At 45.4% G+C, this 25,208-nt stretch overlaps 1 protein-coding gene across 3 annotated transcripts in view; it reads right to left on the reverse strand.

Annotated features, from left to right (window-relative positions):
• Positions 1 to 25,208, reverse strand: part of SLC7A11 (solute carrier family 7 member 11) — a 139,610-nt gene that overhangs the window by 80,074 nt on the left and 34,328 nt on the right. For all 3 annotated transcript variants that reach the window (XM_029593502.1, XM_029593674.1, XM_029593585.1), the window contains exons 4-6: positions 20,119 to 20,244; positions 15,997 to 16,096; positions 6,051 to 6,095 (exon numbers count right to left, since the gene is read on the reverse strand). In XM_029593502.1, the coding sequence (XP_029449362.1) occupies positions 6,051 to 6,095; positions 15,997 to 16,096; positions 20,119 to 20,244 (271 nt within the window). The remainder of the gene's footprint in view (positions 1 to 6,050; positions 6,096 to 15,996; positions 16,097 to 20,118; positions 20,245 to 25,208) is intronic.

Below are 25,208 nucleotides of genomic sequence, written 5' to 3' on the forward strand. Positions count from 1 at the left end.
GAAGCAGATATTTTAGAAAGTAGGCATGTTCTGCATTTCTGTATCACCTGCAGTACTTTCTCGTATACCGGAATTCACCAGCTTGCCAATACCTCAACTAGTTCACCCGGACTTTATCAGCTCACTTCGACCCATTTCATTTTGAACTCCCACCAGCTCACCCAGACCACCCACCCAAAAACTGCAAAGAACTGACACTGCTGTCACCAGTGCTGTGCAAATGCACAGGGCGTGTGTGTTCCGTGGACATCAACAGAGCCGCCTGTACGGCTGAACGTGGCCGTGATTGATGCTCGTCACTTCACATGACTGACCCTGACCCTGATATTACACATTTCTGCCCGCTTGTGAATATTCGCAAAGCACTGCTGAAATATTACTCCTCCGAAACCCTCACCTGAGTGTGGTTATGTATTTGATGTACTTGTGTAATGGAGAGAAAGGTTTACACAGAAGTTATGGGCAGGTGCTTTCAACAGCAGAGATTGAGAGTCACTGATCCAAAGCCAAACATGGCTGGAACACCCAATTATCTTCCCGAGGCAGATTAAACGAAGACAGCAATAACCCATCACTTAATACATGCAGGACATGCTTCTCCGTCTCGCAATCTCTTCTGCTAAAATATTTGTCCATGTTCTTTTCATTTTCTAATCAGATTTTTTTTTACAATTTACTCCACCAAGGCAGAGGTTCCCAGCCAGGGAACCGTGGAACAGCAGTGAGCTGGGGGAGAACCTCAGGCAAGCTGCGAAATCATTCTTGCCGCCTATAGAGAGAAGCCAGGGATGGGTCATAGCTGTCATTGCCAGCGACCAAATCCTAATCTCTCTCTTCCCCTGTCCACCACTTGATGGCTCCTGGCCAGAAGGAGGAATCAGCGAACAGCGCTTCTTATCTGCTTCCACCTCCAGCTCTGCTGGCTTTTCTCTGAGTTTTTATCTTTCTTTGGTTCTTGGTGTATTGTGTTTATTTTTATTTCAGACTTTTTACCTCGCTTATCGTGATTTTATGTTTCATCTTGTGCATTACTTCAGGTATCCTTTTGACCAGGGAGTCGATCGATAAATATTTTAAATAAATAAACAAAGTCAGAACTGAGCAGGAAAGCGGGTTTTGCGAGACAAAAGGGCTCAGCTTGGTTCCAGCTTCAGAGGGGCCACCGGCAGAGGAGGAGGTGGCGGCAACAGGGCAGAAGTACTGATTGCTTAATTCTGGCTGGAGGCCAATCCAGAGCGGGGCAGGGAAGGTGATACCAGGGGGATGGGTTGGAAAGAAAATGATAAAGCAAGGGGTGAGGGAAAGGAGGGAGGAGAAGGCGGTTATGCCAGAGGGTCGATGGAGGAACGTTGGGAGGGTGAGGGAAAAGATGGTGGTGATGCCAGGGGGTGGGAAGGAAGGGATGAAGTGATGCCAGAGGATGGAGCGGAACAAAAGGAAGATGATGCTGCTGGGTTGGAGGGGAGGTAATGGGGTGACAAAGTGAACCCAATGCTGGGTAAGTCATGACATAAAAAAGGTTGGCAATCACTGCTCTAAGGACTTCTTGCTTTGTCCTCTAAAACCATTTCAAAATTAAGCTACCAGGCTAATGTAACAGGAATCAAATTACTTCCCTTTTCTAGAACTTCCAATTGCCTCCAATTTGAATTTTGCTTTCAGTTCAAAATGTTGGTTCTTTCTGATTTCAGTCTTTCATTTCCCCCCCTCCAATCTCTGCACACTCCACTACTATCAGCTACTGTTCTCACCGCCCCGTCTATGATTTCTATCTCCTTACCCCACATCGGTGACACCTAGTGGCTACCCTCAGGATGCACGCCTGCCACAAGGCCTGAAAGAAGCCAAGGACTTGATGCTGTGATTGGCTGAACTAGATTGATGGGAGGTGCGGGGGGGGGGTGATAAAACGGGGAACAGCTACAGGCAGTTGTGAAGGAAGGTTCGTAGGTGCCTTAGCCCCAGAAGAGGCCAATAATGATTGAGCTGGAAGTCCAACAGGAGCAAGAAACTTCTGGATCAAAAATACAACTGTGAGAAATACAGGGATTGGGAGGATTCTTGGCCAAAAGAAAATATGAAAACGCATGTGGCTAATGCTTGGTACAACCAGAGGGACAATGGTTTCCGGCCTGTTATTCTCCACCTGTTTATTTGTATTCTTACAGCTCAGACACAGCCAGGGCTAGGATCTGACCTCACGAACTTTCATTAACATCTGCCCAGGGATTATATTATATATATATATATTTTTTTCCCTCCCCCACTTTAAATCTCCCCTCCCACCCCCAAACCTGGCTCGTTTAGACTGGATTTGGATTTAGCTCAGGCCTTTCTGTTGGTAGCGAGGCGAGTTACATTCAGGGACGGCAGATATTTCCCTATTCCCACAGGGCTCACAATCTGACCGGTCATTCATCAAGCCACGTTAGGGCTCTAACCAGCGTTTTATGGCGCGATAGACGCAATATTTCGCATCGTTCCACCCAGATACCCTCCCCCCTATTACAACGACCTTCTTGGCTTTCAATTTGCATGCACGGATTATGCAAATACATGCAAAGAAGGCCATTAACAGGCAATTTGATGCAAACATTTTACCATGGCTGACCTAGAACCACAATAAAATAAGAACACTTCCTTGGAAAGCGTTAGATGTGCGGCGGGAACCCAACATGGGTGCCTGCCGCACATTTAAAGCAACCGGGGGGGAAAAAAAACCCCGCAGCCAAACGGGGAGGTTGAGCGGGTCTCAGCACTGAACCCTCGTTTCAACCCGGGGCCACCAACTCCCCCCAAGAGCAGAAAAAAATGGTTTAAATTATCTGCACGACGACGGCAGCCTCCCCCACCCCGAAAGCCTTACTCCCACCCCCAGAGTCAATCACGTCCATTCCCACCCCCCACCCCCCCAATGCCACTCACAAGCTCCCCCTCCCTCCGACATCCATTGCAACTACCCCGACCCCCTGTCCCCTTCCCTAACAACAATCATAACCACCCCCACCCCCCCCCCCCAAAAAAAATTAATTTCAAGAAGCTGAGATGGCTCTGATCCCCGGAGCTTTCCCCAGTCACGTGGCGTTTTGGAAAATGGGTGCACCCGGCCCCAGCTTGGAATCCATTTTAAGGTAGGGGGCTTCTGGAGGGGGTTTGGGGTGCGGGTGGGTGCTGACATTTTTTTGGGGGGGGGGTTGTGTTATTTGTAATTGATTTTGGGGAGGTGGGAGGAGGTTGTGATTGGTGTCAGGGAGGCCATGGGATTGGGGGTGGTAGTGATTGACGTCGGGAGGGCCAGGGGATGGGAGCTGGGTAGTGATTGACGTCGGGGGTTGGGGGGTTGGGTAGTGATTGATTCTGGTGAGTGAGGGGTGAGGGTTTGACTTGGGTGAGGGGGGGGGAGAGGGCCGCCGCCTCCGCACACAGAATTTAAACAATTTTTTTCTATTTGTGGGGGAGCTGGGGCCGCCTTGACCAGAGGCCTTGTGTTGAGACGGGAATCAGCAATGACCCCCCGCTCAACTTCCCCGTTTGACCACAAGGTTTTTTTTTATATTTTGGGTCAGCAGTCCTTTCAGGTAATGTCGGTCCCATCGCGTTAAAAGGCCGCTTGCTGCATTCTTTTGTGTCGTGGTGTTTGGCCGTGACACAAAGGCGTGTGCTATGCAGCTGCAATGTGTTTTTATGGAAGGGACCCCCACTATTGTGCCAACACCCCCTGTGATAGTGGGAACCCCCCCCCCCCCCTCCTTTGAAAATACATCATGCCTTGATGAATCTAGGGGGTAAGTTTTGTACCTGAGGCACTGGAAGGCGAAATGACTTGCCCGTGGTCACCAGAAGCATCCGCGGGCTTTGAACCCTGACCTCCCTGGTTCTCCGCCTGCTACTCTAACCACTGGGCTACTTTGGTTTTTGCAGTGATAGTCCTGGGCCAGGGACCATGTACCAGGGGCACTGTAATCATGGGCACTGAATCCAGCCATGACCACAACTTCCTCTGCTCCATCCTGTACAATTCTGGTCGCCGCATCTCAAAAAAGATATAATTGCGATGGAGAAGGTACAGAGAAGGGCAACCAAAATGATAAGGGGAATGGAACAGCTCCCCTATGAGGAAAGGCTAAAGAGGTTAGGACGTTTCAGCTTGGAGAAGAGACGGCTGAGGGGGGATATGATAGAGGTGTTTAAAATGATGAGAGGTCTAGAACGGGTAGATGTGAATCGGTTTTTTACTCTTTTGGATATTAGAAAGACTAGGGGGCACTCCATGAAGTTAGCATGGGGCACATTTAAAACTAATCGGAGAAAGTTCTTCTTCACTCAATGCACAATAAAGCTCTGGAATTTGTTGCCAGAGGATGTGGTTAGTGCAGTTAGTGTAGCTGGGTTTAAAAAAGGATTGGATAAGTTCTTGAAGGAGAAGTCCATTACCTGCTATTAATTAAGTTGACTTAGGGGCGGATTTTCAGAGCACTGCTCGCCTAAATCCGCCCAAAACCGGGCGGATTTAGGCGAGCAGGGCCCTGCGCGCCGGGAAGCCTATTTTACATAGGCCTACCGGCGCGCGCAGAGCCCCGGGACTCGCGTAAGTCCCGGGGTTCTCCGAGGGGGGCGTGTCGGGGGCGTGTCGGGGGCGGGCCCGATCGTCGCGGCGTTTCGGGGGCGTGTCGGCAGCGTTTTGGGGGCGGGTACGGGGGCGTGGCTACGGCCCGGGGCGGTCCGGGGGCGTGGCCGCGCCCTCCGTACCCACCCCCAGGACGCGGCCCGGCGCGCAGGAGGCCCGCTGGCGCGCGGGGATTTACGCCTCCCTCCGGGAGGCGTAAATCCCCCAACAAAGGTTAGGGGGGGGTGTAGACAGGGCCGGGCGGGTGGGTTAGGTAGAGGAAGGGAGGGGAAGGTGAGGGGAGGGCGTTAGAGGATTCCCTCCAAGGCCGCTCCGATTTCGGAGCGGCCTTGGAGGGAACGGGGGTAGGCTGCGCGGCTTGGCGCGCGCCGGCTATACAAAATCCATAGCCTTGCGCGCGCCGATCCAGGTTTTTAGCAGATACGCGCGGCTCCGTGCGTATCTACTAAAATCCCGCGTACTTTTGCTTGCGCCTGGAGCGCAAGCAAAAGTAGGCTATTCGCGCTCCTTTTAAAATCCGCCCCTTAGAGAATAGCCACTGCTATTACTAGCAATAGTAACATGGAATAGACTTAGTTTTTGGGTACTTGCCAGGTTCTTAAGGCCTGGATTGGCCACTGTTGGAAACAGGATGCTGGGCTTGATGGACCCTTGGTCTGACCCAGTATGGCATGTTCTTATGTTCTTATCCTGTCACAGGGGCTATGAACGCTGTCTCCATGGGATCCCCAACCCCAGCCGGCCTGAAGAACAGAACAGCCAACTCCGGGATCGAACCAGCACCTTTCACATGGCAGTGCCTAGGGCTGGCTCACCAAAGTGACAATTTTATTGTTAACCAGAAGGAGCAGCTTTACCTGAAAGAGCTCTGCTAATTAAAATCCCGATCTGCATTGAGCTTTTATGGAATATGAATTCCAACGTCATCTTATGTTTCCTTTTTATGCATTGGCCTACAGGTGAGAGCAAACTTATAAGGCATTTTCTATGTTTGTAGAGAAAGAGCACAGAAACGGTAGTGCAATTAGCAGCTTACTTCAATCTGCAACACTTTCATGAAACAGATATTTCAGTTCATGAGGCAGGTGGCATGAATGCTAAAAAAAAACCGAGTATCAGCTTTTCAAGCAATTAAAGAATGAAAAATAAATAGTCAATGCACTTCTTCCTTCCTTGGGTTATAGTGAGGAAGCAGCTAACTCTGTACGATGAGAGCTGAATATGTAAGAAGCACAGAACTCAAACGCTCTTGCTCTGACTGGAACACGGGGAACGGTGAGCTCCGCTCAGACCAAAGGAATGACTTTTTAAGCAGCGCAATAAGATTTTTCAAATTCACTTTCTTTCATGAGCAAACTAAAAGGATGTCCATGTTCAAAAAACGAAGGCTCGGCATGCCGAAATAAAGCAGAAAACCACTTACTTTTCAGGATTTTTCACTTCTTCGGTAACAAAGTTGAGGTAAAACCTGTAAGCAGATTAGAAACAATTTGTAAAGCATCAGCTTATTGCAATACAGAAGACAAAATTTACCAAAAGGCATGCATTTGTGAGTCCTCGCTCAAGGGGATGTGCCTGACAACAGTAAAGATCACTAGCTGTCCAGTCCCCTTTGAGCATCAAAGAAGATGATAGGGATGTGCATTCATTTAAAGCAAATGCTGAAGACGTGAAGAATGAGGCCATTTTTGGTTCATTCTGAATAAAATAAAATAAAAATAGCTTCAGATCAAAATACCTCAAAATGTTGGGGCAGTTTTGCGTTCGTACTTTTTTTTTTTTTTTTTTAAATAGGGCTCCAGCAGGATCAGGCCTCAGCTGGTCCCATCTCTGAGGCCATATCCCAACGCTGAGGCCCAAGCTCAATGCCGGGGCCCATCGCCAAGGTCTAGGCCAGATCCTGGAGCTCAACTAAGGCCAGGTCCCATCATCAAGGCCCAGGCCTAGGCACAGGCCCAACAGCAGGACCCAGCCCAAGGTTGAGTCCCATCACCAAGGACTTTGTCTGATGCTGAGGCTGGATCCTGTCGCCAAGGTCCAAGCCTAGGCCAAGGCTCAATGCCAGATCCATTGCTTAGGTGCAGGCCTACAACCAGGTCTAAGACTGGGTCCCATCACTGAGGCTCAGGCCTAGATCTGACGATGGGGCCTGGCTTGAAGCTGGGTCCTGTTGCCAAAGTCTAGGCCTGATGCCAGGGCTTGGTCCAAGGCTGGGTCCTACTACCAAGACATAGGCCCAATGCTGGGCCCCAGCCAGACGCCAGGGATTTTTGCTGTGGCTCATGCCTAGGCCCAGACCCAACATCAAGGCCTAGCCTGAGTCCAGGTTTATGTTGCCAAGGCCAAGACCTAGGCTTCACAACATGTTCTATCTTTTTGGAAGGCAGAAAAATGGTGCTTTCCATTGTGGTGCCGTCCACCCAAGAGGATGGCTCCATATTGATATGTGGCATTCATTCCAAGAGCCTGAGCCTTGCTAATAGGACTTTGCTTTGGGGATGGGACACGGCCTCTGGCCAGGTCCAGGTCTGGGGCCTTGGTCTGGTCCTATGCCAGGGCCTCATCGACAAAACCCAGTTTCAGTCCAGGTCCTGGGGCTAAGCCTGGGCTTTCAGCAATGGGACATCTGGTGTTTGGTCTGCTCATAGGCTCGGGGGCTTGGCTATCGGCCGCAGCCTCTGGCCAAGCCATGGTATCAAGTCTGAGCCTAGACCTTAGCCTAGGGCCATGGCGACAGGATCTGACCTTGCACTTGGCCCTAGTATCAGGCCTGGATCTTGGCAACAGAACCTGAACTTGAGCTGGGCCCTAGGCCTGGCTCTGGCATTGGGCCTATGCCTAGACCTGGGCCTCAGCGACCGGACTTAGCGTCAGGTGAGGCCCTGGCCTCAGCGACCGGACTTAGCGTCAGGTGAGGCCCTGGCATCAGTCCTGGGCCTGGGCCTCAGCGACTGGACCTGGCCTCAGTCCATTCTTGGTATTGCATTGTGTGCAAATACCTGTAACTTGGATCATTCCTTCTGTACGCCCCAATTTTGCTTTCTCCAAAGACATTGTAATACATATTAGAACCAAAATTAGACCCTTTATTAAGGAACTGATATAGTTAAGCCCCAAATCTTCATTTTCATATAAGGGCATTAAAATCGCATGCAATAAAACAGAAAAAAGGTCTAACAATTTAAAACTTCCATGTAAGATGCACCTTTTCCTCCACTTCTGCGACTTTTAACTACATAATCCTGCAGGCTTGATGAGGGAACTTTAATGTCACACACTACTGTTTAGTAAGACAGAAATGGAGCGGTTGCTTATTCCGTGCCAGTCTCTTAAGGTAGTAATGCATAAGATAATCACGAAGATAACACCACCCCACCCCCCCCCCCCCCCCTCGACCACCAGGGATTGCCGAAGAAGAAAACACAAGTAGGCAGAGGTAGGGCTAGATCTGCCCAAATTCTTTTCATCCTCTGGAGGGAAAGCAGAAAATCTTCGATGTCTGTCAAATAGCAAATGTTATCAAGGTTGCCATTTGATCTGATATTCTGCCCAAAGTCCATATTCTTGACTGGGGGGAAAAAACCCCAACTTATCCAAGGAAGAGGAACCACCCTTCACGCCGCAGGCAGCTTTTGGCTTCAGCCCTGAACACGGCGAGGGCCAGTTTTGGTCCACAGCGCTACCCAATTCTGAATTGTCTGACTCAGCCACTTCGAGTGAAAAGCCTTTACAATCCGCGCTGATACTGACACCGAGACCCAATTTACTTTCTTAATTGGAGCGCTGAGTTGTCCAGGTTTTCAATGTCTTCGCACTGAAAAGTTTAAAAAAGGCGTTTGGCAGTGGAATTAAATAATGCATCTGACTCAGCTGCTGGAGAAAAGTACTGCTTACCAGGCAGCTCTTTTATGTGCGGTACTTTATTACCAGCCAGGGTAAGGAGCAGGACAGCAGCAGACGAAGCTCTCTCCAAATGAACTTGTCTATTTGGGCGGGGGGGGAGGTTAAGGCATGGTTTTACCTCTGTCTACGTTATTCACAGGCAATTTATGGCGATTTCCTGCAGAGGTTTTAGAGAGCAGAGTTGCAAAGTTGTCTGCTTAGGCCTACGTGCAGTGCAGCAGCTAACAGTGGAGGAGAGCCTTCTCTCGTACGACTGAGCTAGGCGCATCCACTAGGGGGCGCGCATGGAAAACGCTTTGGGTCTTTGTTGCGTTCTCTCTTTATTTGGGGGTTCTTCCATTTTTTTTTTGCTTTCGTTTTGTTAGCAAGGTTTAAAATAAATAAATAAATAAAACAGAAAGAACATGAAATGATATAGCACTTGTGCTTGTGTTGTTTCAGATGGAAAATGGCACAAAGGGAAACAGCAGCCCACATCTGGGCTACCTCTACCCAACTGGTGTTAACTTACTTCCTGCCTATATATATATAGATAGATATATATATATATATATATATACACACAGTATGCAATTCTTACCCAATGTTCCTACTTCCCTTCCTAATGTACCTCCTACTTCTTATCTATTTTCTTGCAAGATACCTTATATCTGTATGCATCCATTACTTATGTACTCGGCGCCTTTTCTGTTATGTAATCCGCCATGGGCCTACCTTTCAGAAAAGGCAGGGTATCAGATGGAAAGAAAGAAACAAACTGAAAAATGTGGTCATTATTTCCCTGCCATCTTGAAGCGACAGTTGAACAGGGGCAGTGGTGCAAGTTGAACAGGGGCAGTGGTGCAAGTCACCAGTTTGGCAGCGAGGCACAAGTGAAAGAAGGCCTCACCCCCCCCCCCCCCCCCTGCAAAAGGAGCTCTCCAAGCTTTACAGCGCCGTACCAGAGTTTGTATTATCGCATGTTATCCCGCACCTCGGAAGCAAATCTCTCCAGTTCCTCTGTTATTCTAGCGGTTCTGCTTCTTTCTGGTTCTTGTTGGCTTTAGTTATTTATTTATTTAAACCATTTCTGGGCTGCGGCCTCCATCGTCCGGCGCCTCCTACCCCCCCTTCTGCCAGATGATTAACCAAACCACAAGAACAGGCTGCCGAAGATAAAAGGGGGGGGGTTTCTGGTAATGGTTGGGATTCATAGTGGCTGTTGACTTAAGACCTCGTGCACTGACAAAATGAGATTCAATGCACGCCGCACGCACACAATCAAGATCGTTACACGACTGCCATTGTATTTTCAGCCAACAAAACTGCCATCATTGATGGACAGAGCACCAAGGAAGAGGCATGGTGCAGGCACATTACCTTCGTCTTCTCACAGGTATTCAAATTCTGAACCTGCTGCAACTTGTGTGGCAATTAGAATTGCATTTTGGGGGAGAGACAGACCACTTCCACCACTCAGGCCCCCCCATCTGTCAGGGTCGGCCAGTCCTGGGGATGCCGTGGAGGTGACGTGCCCGAGTTGCTACCGTGGCAGCCCCCCCCCTGCCAGCTGAAAGTGCCCGCCAAAGGAGGCGCACCTACAGCCCTCTGGCCAATGAGGACCGCTTGAGACGCCGCTGTTAGGGGCGGGCAGAGTAGTAAAGACTGCCGACAGAAAAAAAAAAAAAGGAAGGATACACCCCCTCCCCAAAATAAAACAAATGACATGCAGTATTGCAATCACTGCTGTTTTTCTGAGGACCCTTACCAGGCTACTTCTTGTGGCCCCCTTTTAATGCATACAGCATTGTGTCAGGTCTCTATAGAATAATACTGCAAGCCCGATAGCCGCCCAGATGTAAATTAGAATGTAAGATGGAATCTTTTTTTTTAAATTCATTTTCATTCACCGGACACACTTTTGGGGGCAGAGAACCCTGATCAGCCCAGAGGATCGTCACTCACGGTCAAACAGTTTCACACTTCCAAATGCAGACTTGGGTTTTACGTTTTCCTCCAGTACAGCTGGAAAGGGGAAGTGGACCTTGGGTGCTTCACATCAAAGCCTGTAATGGCTGTGACCGACAGGCGGTCAGGCTCCACAGATCTTCAAGCTACTACTGAGCACCAGCTTTCAGCAAATCCATTTCCGTTGAGATTATAAGTTATTATTGGATAGCACTCGGCTTCCCAGTAATAAGACAGTGGACTGCCAAAGCACAATTTTCTGTTGTGTGTGTGTGGGGGGGTCATTTTCAGACTGCCCGCAGGGGCTGCAGATCCACAGGCACTTTGTTATCACAGACCTGAAAGCTGATTTTCAAAGGGAAGCTCCTCAGGGGGTGTTTCCTTTTAAAGCTCACCTGGCGTCCATACTGGTGCTACAAAGAGCCAAAAGGTTCACACAGCGACTTAAAACAGGCATTGGGGAAAAAAATGGAAGTTGGAGGGTGCCATGGGCCCTGACAACCTTTTTTTTCTTTAAGAAAATTACTGCTGATGTAAACAGCTGTTCGCCGAGACTACCATCTCATTTCACGTAGGCCAACAAGTAGCTTTCAGAGGGTAATGGCTTTCATTCAGCACCTGCCCAACCTGGATTTAAGCTGACAGCCTGCCAGTGAAAGACTAACACTGTGCCAGTCCTCTGGGCCCTCCAGTTCCCCCCCATCCCCACTAGTTAATGCAATGTGTGCTGTTCTTAGAAAGGCCTTTCACTCTGTTTGCAAAATTCCCCTTCTTCCGTAGTCCATCTGTAGCTGCTTATTCTGCGCTGATGCTTTCGGTGTCATCACATGAACACGAGCCCAAGAACAGGTCATGCAAGTGACCGGCCGAGTGGCATAATATTCTTCCTCGTCTTAATTTCAATCTACAGCGAGAGACGTGGCTAAGTGGGGATTTCCAAAGTTTCAAGCGCATATTTCTCTGCTCAGGAGCAGAGGATTACAAATAAAATAAGGACTTTCATAGGGCTCTGTTTGCAAAAAAAAAAAAAAAAAGGGCTTCTTCCATTCTATGCGTACGGCAAACATCATTCAAATATTGAAGGGCCCTCAGTCACTTTCTTCCAGCTGTTGACTAAATTATTGGCAATCATTTTGCTTCGGCACAGAGGAAGGAGTCACACTGTGCGTGGCAGTGTGCCACTTTACCAGGAGAGACGTCATGGGACGGGCCTGCTCGCTGGTGAATGGAAGAACCTCGTTATCTCACACTTCCACTGCTATAACTCTGCTCCCATTTGTTTTATGGAAAATATATATATACCTCAGAAAGTGCTTGTGCCGTTCTCCATCCTATCACTGTTACATACCTAGAGGTGAATTTTAAAAGCCCGGTGCGCGCCAAAATTGGGAGATGAGCGGGCATGCAGACGGCGAGTGCCCGCTGTGTTTTAAAAGCCGCTTACAGGCACGTACCTCTCCCGCACCAGGCACACCTCACTTGCTTTTAAAAAGGGGGCGCGGTCTGGGCGTGACATGGGTATTGTGGGGCAGGGCAGAGCAGGGGCCAAGAGATGCGTGCATAAATATTTACACATCATATGTGCAGCCAGGCTATTTTATAACATGTGCATGCAAGTTATAAAATGGCCGCATCCCTGGGCCTGCGCCGAATTCGCACGTGTTATGTGCGCCCGTGCACCGGTTTGAATGTTACCATCCCAATGTTCACTATTCCAGAAAATGGCCTGCCAATGTGTATTGAAAAAAAGTGTAATAAGTGGATGTTTAATAATTGAGTTGTGAAAGATTGAGAGGCCCTGCAGGCTTTCTGTATTAGCAGCTAAGGTTCATTGCTACGGGGTAGCCGTGGGCTTGCATATCCCAAGGCTGTCCACCTGCAGTCCTCAAGGGCCGCACACCAGTCTGGCTTTCAGGATATATCTAACAAAAATGCATGAGATAGATTAGCATGCAACTGAAGCAGTGTGCATGCAAATATACTTCATGTTTATTCATTGGGGATATCCCAAAAACCTGACGGATATGCAGCCCTTGAAGACTGACGCTGGACACCCTGGGCATATCCTGTTCTCAGGTAACAACCCAAAGGCTGAAGAGGCTTAAACGTCATGCAAAGCAATACAACCTTGCTATGTTCCATTCAATTATATTTTATTGACCCGAACCGTGATTTATTTTTAAAAAATGTGAGTTTTTCAGATCACATTTAAAGGGCAGTTTGCAAAGGTGTTTTTGTGGGTAAAAGAATGTTTTACACACAGACATGACCTTTTTACAAAATTGCTCACCCGATAGGTGGGTAAACTTGCATGCGTACGTCATGTGTGCATGCAGATGTATCCAGACTGAGTGGGAACGATCCTGGGCTGGAGCAGGGGAGGTGTTTCAACATGCACGGGCAACCCCTGCTTAGGGCACATAAAAGATGATGGAAGGGGGTTTTCCCTATCTGTTAAGGGTCATCCCTTCCGAATTTATTCAGTGGGTTCTTGGAACAGGTCCTGCAGATGGTGAATGGACCTGGGTGAAGACAGCAGGGCTGGCCGGTAACCTCACTGCATGAACTCTGGCCCATGCTTCCACTAGGGCTGGCTAAAATTAAGTGCCACAGACACCACTTTCAAACTATTAAACTCTGTTTCTGGATGAACCAGCCAGCTCCCCCCAGGCCACGCCCACACCCCGTCCCTTTTCTGGAGCTTTTCATTTGCGTACGCAGCGGGAGATTGGGCGCATACTCGGGCGGCTTTTAAAATCCTTTCGGCACCCGCCAGCCTGGCATTTGCATATCTCCAGGTTTTGGTGCACGTCGGGCTTTTAAAATTCACCTTTAAGCAACTGCCAGATCCCTCCAGAAATTATTGCAAAATGACAAAAATAACTCTTTACCCCAAGGCATCAAGATCATGACCCATTCTTTCTAAGAAAAAATGGTTTCATAGTGGGATGGTTGCTTCTTTTAGAAGGACCATACGTGAAGAGCACCGCAAGGACGGTCTTCCCTTTCCATTCTTCCATACGAGTGTTTCTTCTCACCTTCCCCTTCACAAAATAAATGCTTGTGACCGAAGGGGATCTCTACCCAAATAAAAACTGAACGCCAGCCGAGAAGTCCAATCTCCTCGCTAGCGATGCTTTTGCCCAGTTGCAAGATTGTGGCTCGGCAATTTACAACACTTGGAATTTGGCATTCGTCTTGCTCCAGTCAATTTATCCTCTAAACTCAAAACACCTTTTGAGATGCTGATCCAGGTTTCAATTTGGTTACAGTGTTTTCACAGAGCAATGGCAGAATCGTTTCAGTCAATCTTCCCCCCAGCCAGTTTTCCTATCAATATGAAACACGTTATTTTTTGCTTTTCACTGCTGAAGGCCTTCAGTACCAGCTACACCATGATTTCATCCATGCTGGCTGTTGATTCGGTTGGATTAGTGCCTTAACATGTGCGCAGATCAGTCTAAGCTGCAAAACCATGCTAACATCAATTTCCTTCAGTCATTTGGTAAGTAGAATGAATGCCGCAAATTAGCGAGAGTACAGGAGCACAAGGTGACAAACATTTTGCCTGGTAAACATGACTAATTACTGTACGCAAAAAAAGCTTTTACGCGAAAGTGGAATTTAATGCCCATCACTGGTATAAAGTAAGATCAGCAATAGCTCATAATAAATATTTCAAGAGAAGCAGTCAGTCAGCTCTTCAGCAAAGATCAATCATACTGACGAGTGGGCTAGTTATCTTCTTCTGTTTTAACAACAAGAAGTAAATCATTGACCTGAAGCATGACTAGATGCAAGCCATTTCATTTCTAGTTTGCTTTCATGTCCCAGCGCCATTCATGGAGATGCAATTCTGGTTTTCTCAGGAGAGGGCAGTCCCACACCTCCATAAATGCACTGGGTTTAGCCTGTCTCGTTTTTTATATGAAGCCATACAGACTGGTCAGCCTACTCAATAGTTAGGAAGCCTCCTTCAGCCAGCTTTACGGCTGCACGGATTACATACAGTACCTGGTGTAATCAATAGTTGCTCTATTTATATCACGTAGCCTTCACACGAAATATCAAATTAAAAATGAAAGAAAAATTGCTGCCAGAGTAAAAAAAAATATCATTCTGGGGCCAGATATTTCAAACTTTTCAACTGGTCAATATTCAGACTTTTCCAGGGCAATTCAATCTTTTCCAGGAAACAAATGCATTCTGCATATCGGTTGCTTTTTTTTCTTTTGTTTGTTCTTTTAATGGGAAGGTTAATCCTCTTACCTTGGCCATTTGTATCTGCCCAGTAAGATCAAGTGCCAGGACATTAACATCCCATGTTGTACATGTTCTTAATTTCAGCCACAAGGCCGAGAAAGGAGCAGCCTCAACTTATGGCTCCAACCTTACATTTGATCTTGGTCAAAAAAGATAGCAGCTTTATAGAAGATTTCGAAGGAACATACTGTAATCTGGACAGAATCAGAACCTTTTCGAGGTATGTCACAGAAAGCTGCCTCTAATATCTGAGCGCCCGCTCTAGGGTGCTGAGCCAAGGTCCGTCACAGAGTAAGAAATCTCCAGCAGAAACCCTCAGAGCCAAGAAGAGTTGGGACCATGCTGATTTTGGATACTGGATGTTTCCAGATAATGAAAGTTCCCTGATATTTTAAAAAAGAAGCAGAGAAACCGCGATTATATTTTCTCACCAAAGATGATTTTCTCCAAATAACCGAACAGTTTATTGAGTACTTGGGTAATTTTGGATAATAGAATGGGGGTCAAAACGCAGGATTTTGATGGGAGCTTTTAGATAAAAGGAACTTTGGATATAAGGTGCTCTCTTGACTAGAATTTATTAACACCCCCCCCCCCCCCCCGATGATTAGATTCATAAGCTGGGTGCCTGGCTTTAGCTTTGCCCTGCTTCAGTAGGCACCTGTGCCTGTGCGTCCAGCCTTTACTGGCATCACTTATTAATTTGGGGGCTAGCTCCGGAGAGAACAGTAAACCACTTCCAATTACGTAAGAAGCGAGCGCAAGCCTCTCTTCCTTCCTCCACTTGCCTGCCAAGAACTGTGGAGAGAGACTTTCGGGGGGGCGGAGACAATTAATATTGGGAAAGCTCTGCAGACAAGGTTGTACCACCCTAACTGGAAGAAAAGCCACAGCTGGAGCCTCAGGAGTACCCCTGGGGTTCTCTTGGTGGTGGGGGGGTGCTCATGCATAATTTGGTGCGGCAACTTAGACAAATAATGACCCTCACTCCTCACTAGTGTAAAAAGACTGAGTAAGATGAAACGCCATTAAAAAGGGAATTGGTTGTTGTAGAGGCAAGAAGAAACATAATTCCAAATTATTGTTCTATGGGACTTAAGTCAAGGGGCTAGGAAAGGAAAAGCATGTGTTGACATATGTGCTTACATTTTTTTTTCTTTAAAGAGATCTACTTCCCTATAAGTACCGATTCTAGAGACCGTCAATGGTATTCATACCGTTTAAAGCAATCAGCAGATGTGGCTTTTCGTACTCACCACCCAGCGTAGGCATACATTCCGGAATAGAAAGCAAGAGGTAATCCCATAACACTGACGTCCTTTCCAACAAACGCATCTTTAAAGTGCTGAGTTTCTCCTAAAAAATAAAAATATCTTTGAACACATCCAACATAGCTCTAAACGTTTAGTCATAGTCAAGGAACGGGGGAAACCCTTTTTTAATTGTTTCTTTTTATTGGTTTATTTTAAAATCTTTGTTACCTGCCCTTCCTACGTTCAGGGTGGGGTACAATAGAACATACACAGTAATAAAAGCATAACAGATCAATATTACATACCATAAAGACAAATGAATAGAATAACAGTGATCAATCAGTGGCAGATAAATAACAAAGGAATACCGGGGCTATGTCTTCTCGTTGGACTCTATCATATACGCTGCCTGAAAGAGGTATATTTGTAAGGCTTTCTTTAAGAACTTGGTTTCACGGAGTAATCTGACCTCTTTCCGAAGAGGCAGTTCACAAGGATGTTCTGCATGAACCTCCCCGACATCGTTAAGATTGTCCGGCTGGATGGCTTTCACCTGCTTCTTGTTCCCTGCTTCGTCCTGCACACTCCTCCCTCCTTGTCTACACTCATTTTTCTCTCTCTGTCGCCTCCCCCTTCTCTCTGAGAGTGTGAGTGTGTGTGTGTGAGTGTGTGTGTGTGTGTGTGAGAGAGAATGTGTGTATGTGTGTGAGAGAAAGACTAGAAACTTCCAGCTGCAGCCTGGGTTCTCCTGCTTGGTGTCTATATGTTCTGAAATGGGAACAATGTTCTTGAGAATTGAGAAATTCCTTTTCTACTCTGGACTCTGGACCCTTGTCCAACTAGTCTTTTGGTTTTGTTGAAAGATGAATTTATTCAAATGACGATGAAACTGGTTAATCTTTCCTTGTCTGAAGGGATAGATCCGCAGGTCTTGAAACAATCTGTGATTTTGTTTGGTTGTTAAAAAAGGCAATCTGCTGATTAACAAATTAACTAGTTTCAGGCCAATTTCCAATCAACTATCCCTTGGGAAATTATTAGAAAAAGTAGTATTAATACAGTTAACCAACTATTCGCTCTCGGGGCATCTCTTACACGATAAGCAGTATGGTTTTCAATGACAATATAGCACTGAAACTGTATTGGTAGCAGTGAATGATTTTCTGTTGTGTACAATGAATTCTGGGGGTGCTGCAATTGCCTGATACCTGGGCATCTCTTCAGCATTTGATTTGGTTAATCATACAGTTTTGTTCACAAGACTAAGAGAACTTAATTTGGTTGGGATGGTTTTAAAGTGGTTTGAATCTTATTTGGATTCCCGTCAACAGTGAGTTAAAATTGGGGCCACTTATTCGGATCTGTTTTTATTGCACAGGGGGGAACCTCAGGGTTCAGAGTTATCCCCTACGTTATTTAATATTTATCTTTTACCTCTTTGTAAGTTGCTGGATTCGCCGAATGTCAGTTTTAGATGCTATGCAGATAGCATTCAATTATATTTTATGGGTTTTTTTCGGACCTAGACTATGTTGTGCGGCGGATGAGGATGTGTTTAGAAGCAATAGTAACTGAATGGATGGATGCAAACGAATTACAATGAATTAAAAAAAAAAGAAAAGAGGCTCTTTCAATTTCCAGAAATAAGAGGCCTGATGATTTAAACCAATTAGTTTTCAATAGGGAATTAAACTGCAGTTTCAGAGAGCGTACGCAATCTTGATTTCTTTTATGATCCTGAATTGACGCATGCTCAACAATTGCATCACATCTTGTCTACCGTGTATTTCAAATTAAAATTATTGAGACATTTAAAAGTCTTTCTTGGATACCTCTGATTTCTGACACTTAGTTCAGGCTTTTATTCTGACATCCATAGGCCATTGCAATTCATTGTATATCGGTCTCCCAAAATGCCATCTGCATGCTTTGCAACTTTTCGGGAACTCGGCAGCACGGTTACTGATAGGTGTGGCACGTCACGGACATGTGACCCCAATGTTGAAGAGGTTACATTGGTTACTTGTAACCCATCGCATTAGATTTAAAATCAGAACGCTTGTTTTTAAGTCCATTCATGATGAGGCTCCCACAACATTTGTCTCAGCTCTTTCAGCAACATCAGCACCGTGCACTTTGCGGTCTGCTAGCCAACAATTGCGAGAAGTTCCTTATATTAAATCTGCTCATCTGCAGCAAACCCGCCAACGTGCCTTTTCTGTGGTAGGCCCCCATACGGTGGAACGCGCTGCCGGATGATGTGAAACAGGCGCAGGATGTGAAATTATTTAGAAAGAAGGTAAAGAGTTTTTTTATTTGGTGATGCTTTTAGTTGATATTAGTAGTGTTTATTTATATGTGTGATGAAGTGCAGGCTGCTTTAAAGCAGGAAAACCCGGGCCGGATCAGTACTGGGAGGACCCGGAGCCAAGCTAGGCAGCAGAGGGCACTATTTCAGTCCATCGCAAACGAGTTTCGGGAGGGAGGCTGATAGCTCCCTCTCGACTGAAACATGAGAAAAAAATTCTATTGCGGCTCCTGCATCCCGCAGGAGACGTAAAAAAATGACTGAAAACTGACGTCACAGATGGTACTACCACTGGCTGTCTAAAGGGGTCTTAGCTCTGAGCATGGGGAGGGGGGAAGGAAGTTACTTCTGCTCAGGTGTCTCACTCCTGGGACCACTTTGAAGAGAGGATGGGGGGCCATAACCCAGGCAGGGGGGGCTGTGGGGTTGCTCCCATCTGCCCTAGTGGGACCCCAAGGCTCGTGACTAACTAAGGGCGGGAACACCTCACACTTCCCGTGCACGCACTCCGAAGGAGGGCGTGCGCCACTGCCCAAAAGAAAACCCCTATTCGACCTAAAAGAATTTAATATGTGCACTGTCTTATGATATTTGTAATCATTAGCCACTCTTGGCCGCTATAAGGACATTTCAGTGAATGACTGATGATTAAACTGGGTATTGTGCTCTAAGGTCATACCTAAAAGACCGACCGCACCGCAAACACCAGGCCACTGAACCAGGAAGGCTTTTACTGAGAGAGCCGTTGGTACAGTAGACATGTATGATGGTCATTCACTTTTCCAATATATGATATTGTAAGAGTCATCCTAGCAGAATTTCTATTTTTTTGTTGAATACTAAAGTTTCTGCTTGTTAGGGGTCTACATATTTCTTGTTGGGCACTACGGTATGACATCCAGGTGGAATCAAACCAGGCACCTACTACAGTGCACAGGCAGAAACAATACCCCTTAGTGCTCTGAAGGGACCATCTCTGTTTTTAGATGGGGAAGCATTTGTTCTAAAAGACCTTTTCAGGTTTTTTTTCCCATGAGAGATGATGAACTGCCTTCCTCCCACAATGTTCCTATTGAGCGTTTTGAAAATGTATTCAGTGATGTCACGGCACTCCCTTTCTTCACGGCAGCATTTTTAGCTAGGTCTCGTCTCGGGTTCTCTCGTGCTAACCGCCTCCGGCCACTGAAATCCCAGAAGCTTCCTTTGCCACGGTTTGCAATGTCTCACGTGCTTAGAAATTTGAAGAGCACAGCATATAAATAATGTATTCAAAGCACTTCATTCAGTGGTTGCTTTTGCAACCATTGAATTGAGGTCTAATTCTCTGCTTTGGTTTGGTTTAGATGATTTTTTTATTTTTTTATTTTTGCATTCAGATGTCTTAATTTCAAATATTGGAGGCACAAACGGTATCCAAAGTCAGGAATGCATGGGATAAATGCAGGGGATCTTTGAGGGGTTGATAGAAATTCTAAGGGTTAGATAAATTAGATGGCTGGGCAGACTGGACAGGCCGCACGGTCTTTTTCTGCCGTCATGTTTCTGTAATACCAGTGCCACCCTATGCATCTCCACCTCCGCTCCATTAAGGGCCTGATTCACAAAAGCTTTTCTCCCATTACGAGTCTATGGGAGGAAAAAAAAAAAAAGCTTTAGTAAATCAGGTCCTAAATCAACAGCAGAGAGATGAGGTTTAACCAGCAGGCCCTAATTAGGAGATTGGGTTTTTTTTTTGTTTGTGATTGCACAGTGTATATAAGGAGGAAAAAAAATAGATAAGAGCTAGAAAAACCCGTGTTTGTTTTTTTTTTTCATACCTTTCATTAGCTGCATCACTCCAGGGACTATAATTATCAAAATTGCTACAAGCTTGCAAAAAGTTAGAAAAATCTGGATTCGGGCACTCCAGCTGACGCTCAGACTATTCAGCACCATCACCGCAGCTGGGAAAACACAAGAAAAAAGAGAAAAGCGTGAAAACCAAAAAAAAAAAAGAACACTTCTCATTCAAAAACATTTACACAATATCTGAGGATCCCATTTAAGATTCTTGCCACAGGTACAGCCTGCACCTGCCTGGATAAAAGCATTTTAGAATAAGCACCTATGATCCTTAGGTACTGTCTCCCATTCCGTTTTTACAGGGAAGAGTCCTCCTGGGTAGGGAGAAGGTGGTGCACAAGCGACTGTATAATCGAGGGTCTGGAAGAACAACTCAAGACGCAATATCATTTTTGTTTGTTTCGTTTTGATTTAGTGCGCACTAAAACACAGGAAGTCTAACTTTCGAACCTGTCCGCGGAACATTTGCGGGTGAAACTGGACGCGCGGAGACGTGCTAGAACTTCATAAACTGGGATCCACAAATGCGCAGGTATGTTTTAGTACACACGACTATTTCTAATGCAAGAAAACACATACTTTCTCTACCCATTTTATATTTTAGATGCATAAGAAAAATAGCATGTACGCGCGATAACCCCATATGCAGGGGCAGGTACGTGCTTATACCATTCGTAAAATACTTAATTGCACGCGTACTTGAAATCACGGTTCCCCAATACCTCTGCCGGTTCACCCAGTCTGTCTCCAGTTCACCTAAACCCTCCAGCATTTCACCCTGAACCCCCACCAGTTCACCCGACCTCCCGCCCAATAATTACAGACAACAGACGAGTCTGATTTCACTTTCGTGAGTCAGTTATGGGTAAATATGTACAAATAAGTTTGGTAATATATACACATATGCCTCTTACACAATAGCAACTAGTCTGCATTTTTCTGAAGCTTGTCCCCAAACACCGCTAGCCAGCACCAATTATCTGCCAGTAAAATGTATGCACAAAATGGATAATATGTGCATACTCTTGACACTTATAAAATAGCATATATGTGACACTATTCTTACACACAAAACCTCTTTGAAAATGTACTTCTTACTGTACACTAAATTGAAGTAGTCTGCCTTAAATCAACATAAAATGAAAAATATGCAACATGAATAAAAAAGAATAATTTGGGCTGCACACCCTAAGCCGACAGTTTACATCTACAGGTAGAGTTAAGGATCAACCCACAAGCTGCAGGTGATACCTTTTTAGTGGACTCACTGAATACATCCATGCCTGGCTTTTTGAGACTCAGCTGTGCTCCCTTCATCAGGTCAAGACTGACAGGATCATATGCAGAGCTTGTAACGTGGTCACCACGATACTTTGCAGCAATACATTGTCAAGTTAATTTTCAAAGGAGCTGCACATGGAAATGTAAGATAGCAATTCTCAAGAGCCCATTTGCAGTAAGCATGAAAAGTGTACGCATGCAGGTACAACCTATTAACAATTCAATAACATATAGTGCAGCAATTTTTAAAAGCCTACTTACAGGGGTAAAATGCATTTACCCATGTAAAACCCAGTTTTAAGCATGTACATGCCTGTGAAAATCAGGCCTGGTAATTCTAAAGTTTTCTCATGGGCTATTGCAGCAATCCACTACAGCTACTCCAAAGGAAGTCGTTCCTGGTTGCTGCGGTTGTTTAAGACAGTTGTTAAGAGTAAAGCGACTTCAGACATAAACCGTGGAGGGGGCTTAATAATCACATCTTTTACTATACTGTGACACTACTTGGTGAAAATGTCATCCATAAATCTGCCTGGCATCCACCTCACACATCAAAAATGAGAAACACTAGGCAAACTCTGACAGGCCACGGCTTTTGTGTGACTGGCCCTCTTCTAGTGGGAACTGTGCAATAACTCACCGAGTGGCAGTAGGGAAGTGCAGATGGCGAGTCACACTGTGAGCCTGAGGATTGGAAACACTGCAAATAAGACAGGTGCTCAGAACAGTGGCTTTCAGTTCAGTTCTCATATGTCTATTATGCTATCATTTATTTAAGGTATTTTTATACCACGCTATAAAAATGGCTCTAAGTGGCTTACAAAGGATTAAAATATTCGTAGCCAAGGGAAGTCTTTCTTCACCAATCTGCTACATTTTTTTGAAGCTATAAATAAACAGGTGGATAAAGGTGAGCCGGTGTATCTGGATTTCCAAAAAGCATCTGACAAAGTCATTCATGAGAGACTTAAAAGTCATGGGATAGAAGGCAATGTCCTGTTGTAGATTTTGAGTGGTTAAAAGATAGGAAACACTATAGAGAAAAGTGAATAGCGGAGTGACCTAGGAATCTGTACTTAGACCACTGCTTTTGAACAAAAATGACCTAGATATGGGAATAACGAGTGAAGCGATCAAATTTACAGATGACACAAAATTATTCAAAGAGGATTGTAAGAAATTGCAAGAGGACCTTGCAAGATTGGGAGACTGGGCCCGCAACTGGCAGATGACATTTAATGTGGACAAGTGCAAAGTGATCCATTTAATCTAGGAGCAATCCAAATTATAGCTACACAATGCAAGGTTCCACATTAGGAGTCACCACTCAGGAAAAGGATCTAGACGCCTTCATGGATAATATGTTGAAATCCTCTGCTCAGTGTGTGGCGACAGCCAAGAGAGCAAATAGAATGCTATAAATTATTAGGAAAGGAATGTATTTATTTGTTTATTTACTTGTTGGCATGTATATGTCACCTGTGCCTAGGCTCCAAAACAGAGAATATCATAATGCCTTTGGATCGTTCCATGGTGTGACCACATCTTGGGTGCAATTCTGGTCACCACATCTCAAAAAAGATCTAGCAGAATTAGCCAAGATACAGAGAAGGCCGAGCAAAATAATAAAAAGGATAGCACCAGTCCCCTAAGAGGAAAGGCTAAAAGAGGTTAGGACTCTTCTGTCTGAAGAAGAAATGGCTGAGGGGAGATATGATAGAGGTCTATAAAGTCATGAGTGAAATGGAACGGGTGAACGCAAATCTTTCAAAAAAGTACAAAGTCTAGGGGACGTGCAATGAAGTTATTAAGTTGTACATTTAAAACAAATAAAAGAAAATATTTTTCATTCAACGTATAAGAGGATGTGGTGAAAGCTATTAGTAGGGCTGGGTTTAAAAAAGGTTTGGCCAAGTTCCTGGAAGAAAAGTCCGTAAACTATTATTAAGGTGGACTTGAGGAAATCTGTTGAACCTAGGAACCTTGCCAGGTACTTGTGACCTGGATTGGCCCCTGTTGAACAGGATGCTGGGCTTGATGGACCTTTAGTCTGACCCTGCATGGCAAATCTTATGTTCTTATGTTCTGAATAATAAAAACAAAAGGAAACTAAAAAACAAATAAAACAAACGAAATGAGACATTCAAAGCTCTATCTTCAATGGATATGCATGAGATGCATTACTCTATAATGTGGGCAGTTCATGCAAATATTCACTCTGGACATCCTAAAAACTAGACTGCTGGGTAATCCCCTGAGGACCAGAGTGAAAACCAGTGACTGAATAACGGGGGCTCATGTTTTTTACTTTTTTTTTTTTGCTTCTTCTAAGCTTTCTCTGCAGTCGGGTTTCTCCTTTGCTTCTGTTTCTTCTGTTCAGCTTAATGAGTTGAAGGGATGCCTTGCCATGCCGGAGCTCGAAGCTTTGATTACTGAGTCTTGGACCTGGGTTTTTTGGATTCCAAACACTGCAGAGAATTGCTTGGGCGAGGGACAAATCTGGACTTTTTTCAAAAGTGACCCTTCAGGATGCCAGAGTAGTTTTTTTTATACAGGGTTCTGGAGAGAACCCTAGAAGTCAGTGGTTTACTGGGAGAAGCTGCCCCAGAAGCTGTAGAAAGAGATCCATGACACCTAAGATTTGGCTACCAAATTTCTCTTCCACAGCTTCTCCCATCAATAAGGAACAAAATGGGTCAGGAAGCTTTGTGTTGAGAAGAGGTAGAGTGACAACATCAACTACAGAACAACTGAAAAGTAGGGGGAAATTCTGATGCCTGAGTTCTCCATTGGGCTTTCTATGGAATACAATTAAATGTACTTATGTCCTGACTCCCTGGTTTTGTGTATAACTTATGGTGCAAACACTTCTTGTACTGAGGCTCTCATGTTGCCCATCAAGTACTATAATCATTTGCTTTGTGAACTGTTTTCCTAGCTAATCCTCCTGTTAAATATTATATTTTTTGTTGGAATGCTTAATCCCATTAAGACTTTCAGTAATCTTGATGGAATTGATATTAGATCTGAAGCATTATGCCCCAGTTTCACTAAAAACAGGACCGAATGTGGCTCTGCTCTGACCTCTGCACATGACCAGGCTTTAGATGGTTTCTGAAGCTATTATAGGGAATGTTTACGTCGAACTGCTCAAAGGAACATTTTTCAACAGTCAGTAAGGGGCAGTGAGGAATCTGAATAAAACGCCATTAGGAAATAAAGTTGTTGGTATAGATGCTCATAGTCTACGCAATACAATTATAAACTTGCATGCCCCAATGGCAAAGGTAGACCTCGATGTTGCTACTGTTACAGAGACTGGTTCAATGAGTTACATGATTCGGATATAGCCATACCAGGATATATATTCAGCCACAGCTGCGGGGCCTAAATCTTGGTGGTCACATTTTGGCTGTCTAATTTAGGAACTTTCAGACCAAAATCCAAGTGGCTAGCTTTGTCTATAAAATGTACCTAAATTTGGCTGCCTGAATACATTTACAGAGGCATAAGCTGCCCAGGACCAATCTGGACGTTTATCCAAGGGGAGCAGAGATTTCCCTACCCTGATGATCTCACACAACAGGCCATTAGCGAAATCTGGTCAGTAGTCTGTGTTATCCAAGCTAGACTCATAACATGTTCCTTGCCTCATGCTGACAAAGAACAAAACTGGAGTTTTACTACTGCTTTCAGACAATCTTTGCCAACAGAAGAAATCATGAACCGTGCTTTCAGTAAGTCAATGGCTTCATCATGTACAGACACCTATTGCTGGTTTAAA

The sequence above is a fragment of the Rhinatrema bivittatum genome, chromosome 1 (genome assembly GCF_901001135.1).
Source record: "Rhinatrema bivittatum chromosome 1, aRhiBiv1.1, whole genome shotgun sequence".
Lineage (NCBI taxonomy): Eukaryota > Metazoa > Chordata > Amphibia > Gymnophiona > Rhinatrematidae > Rhinatrema > Rhinatrema bivittatum.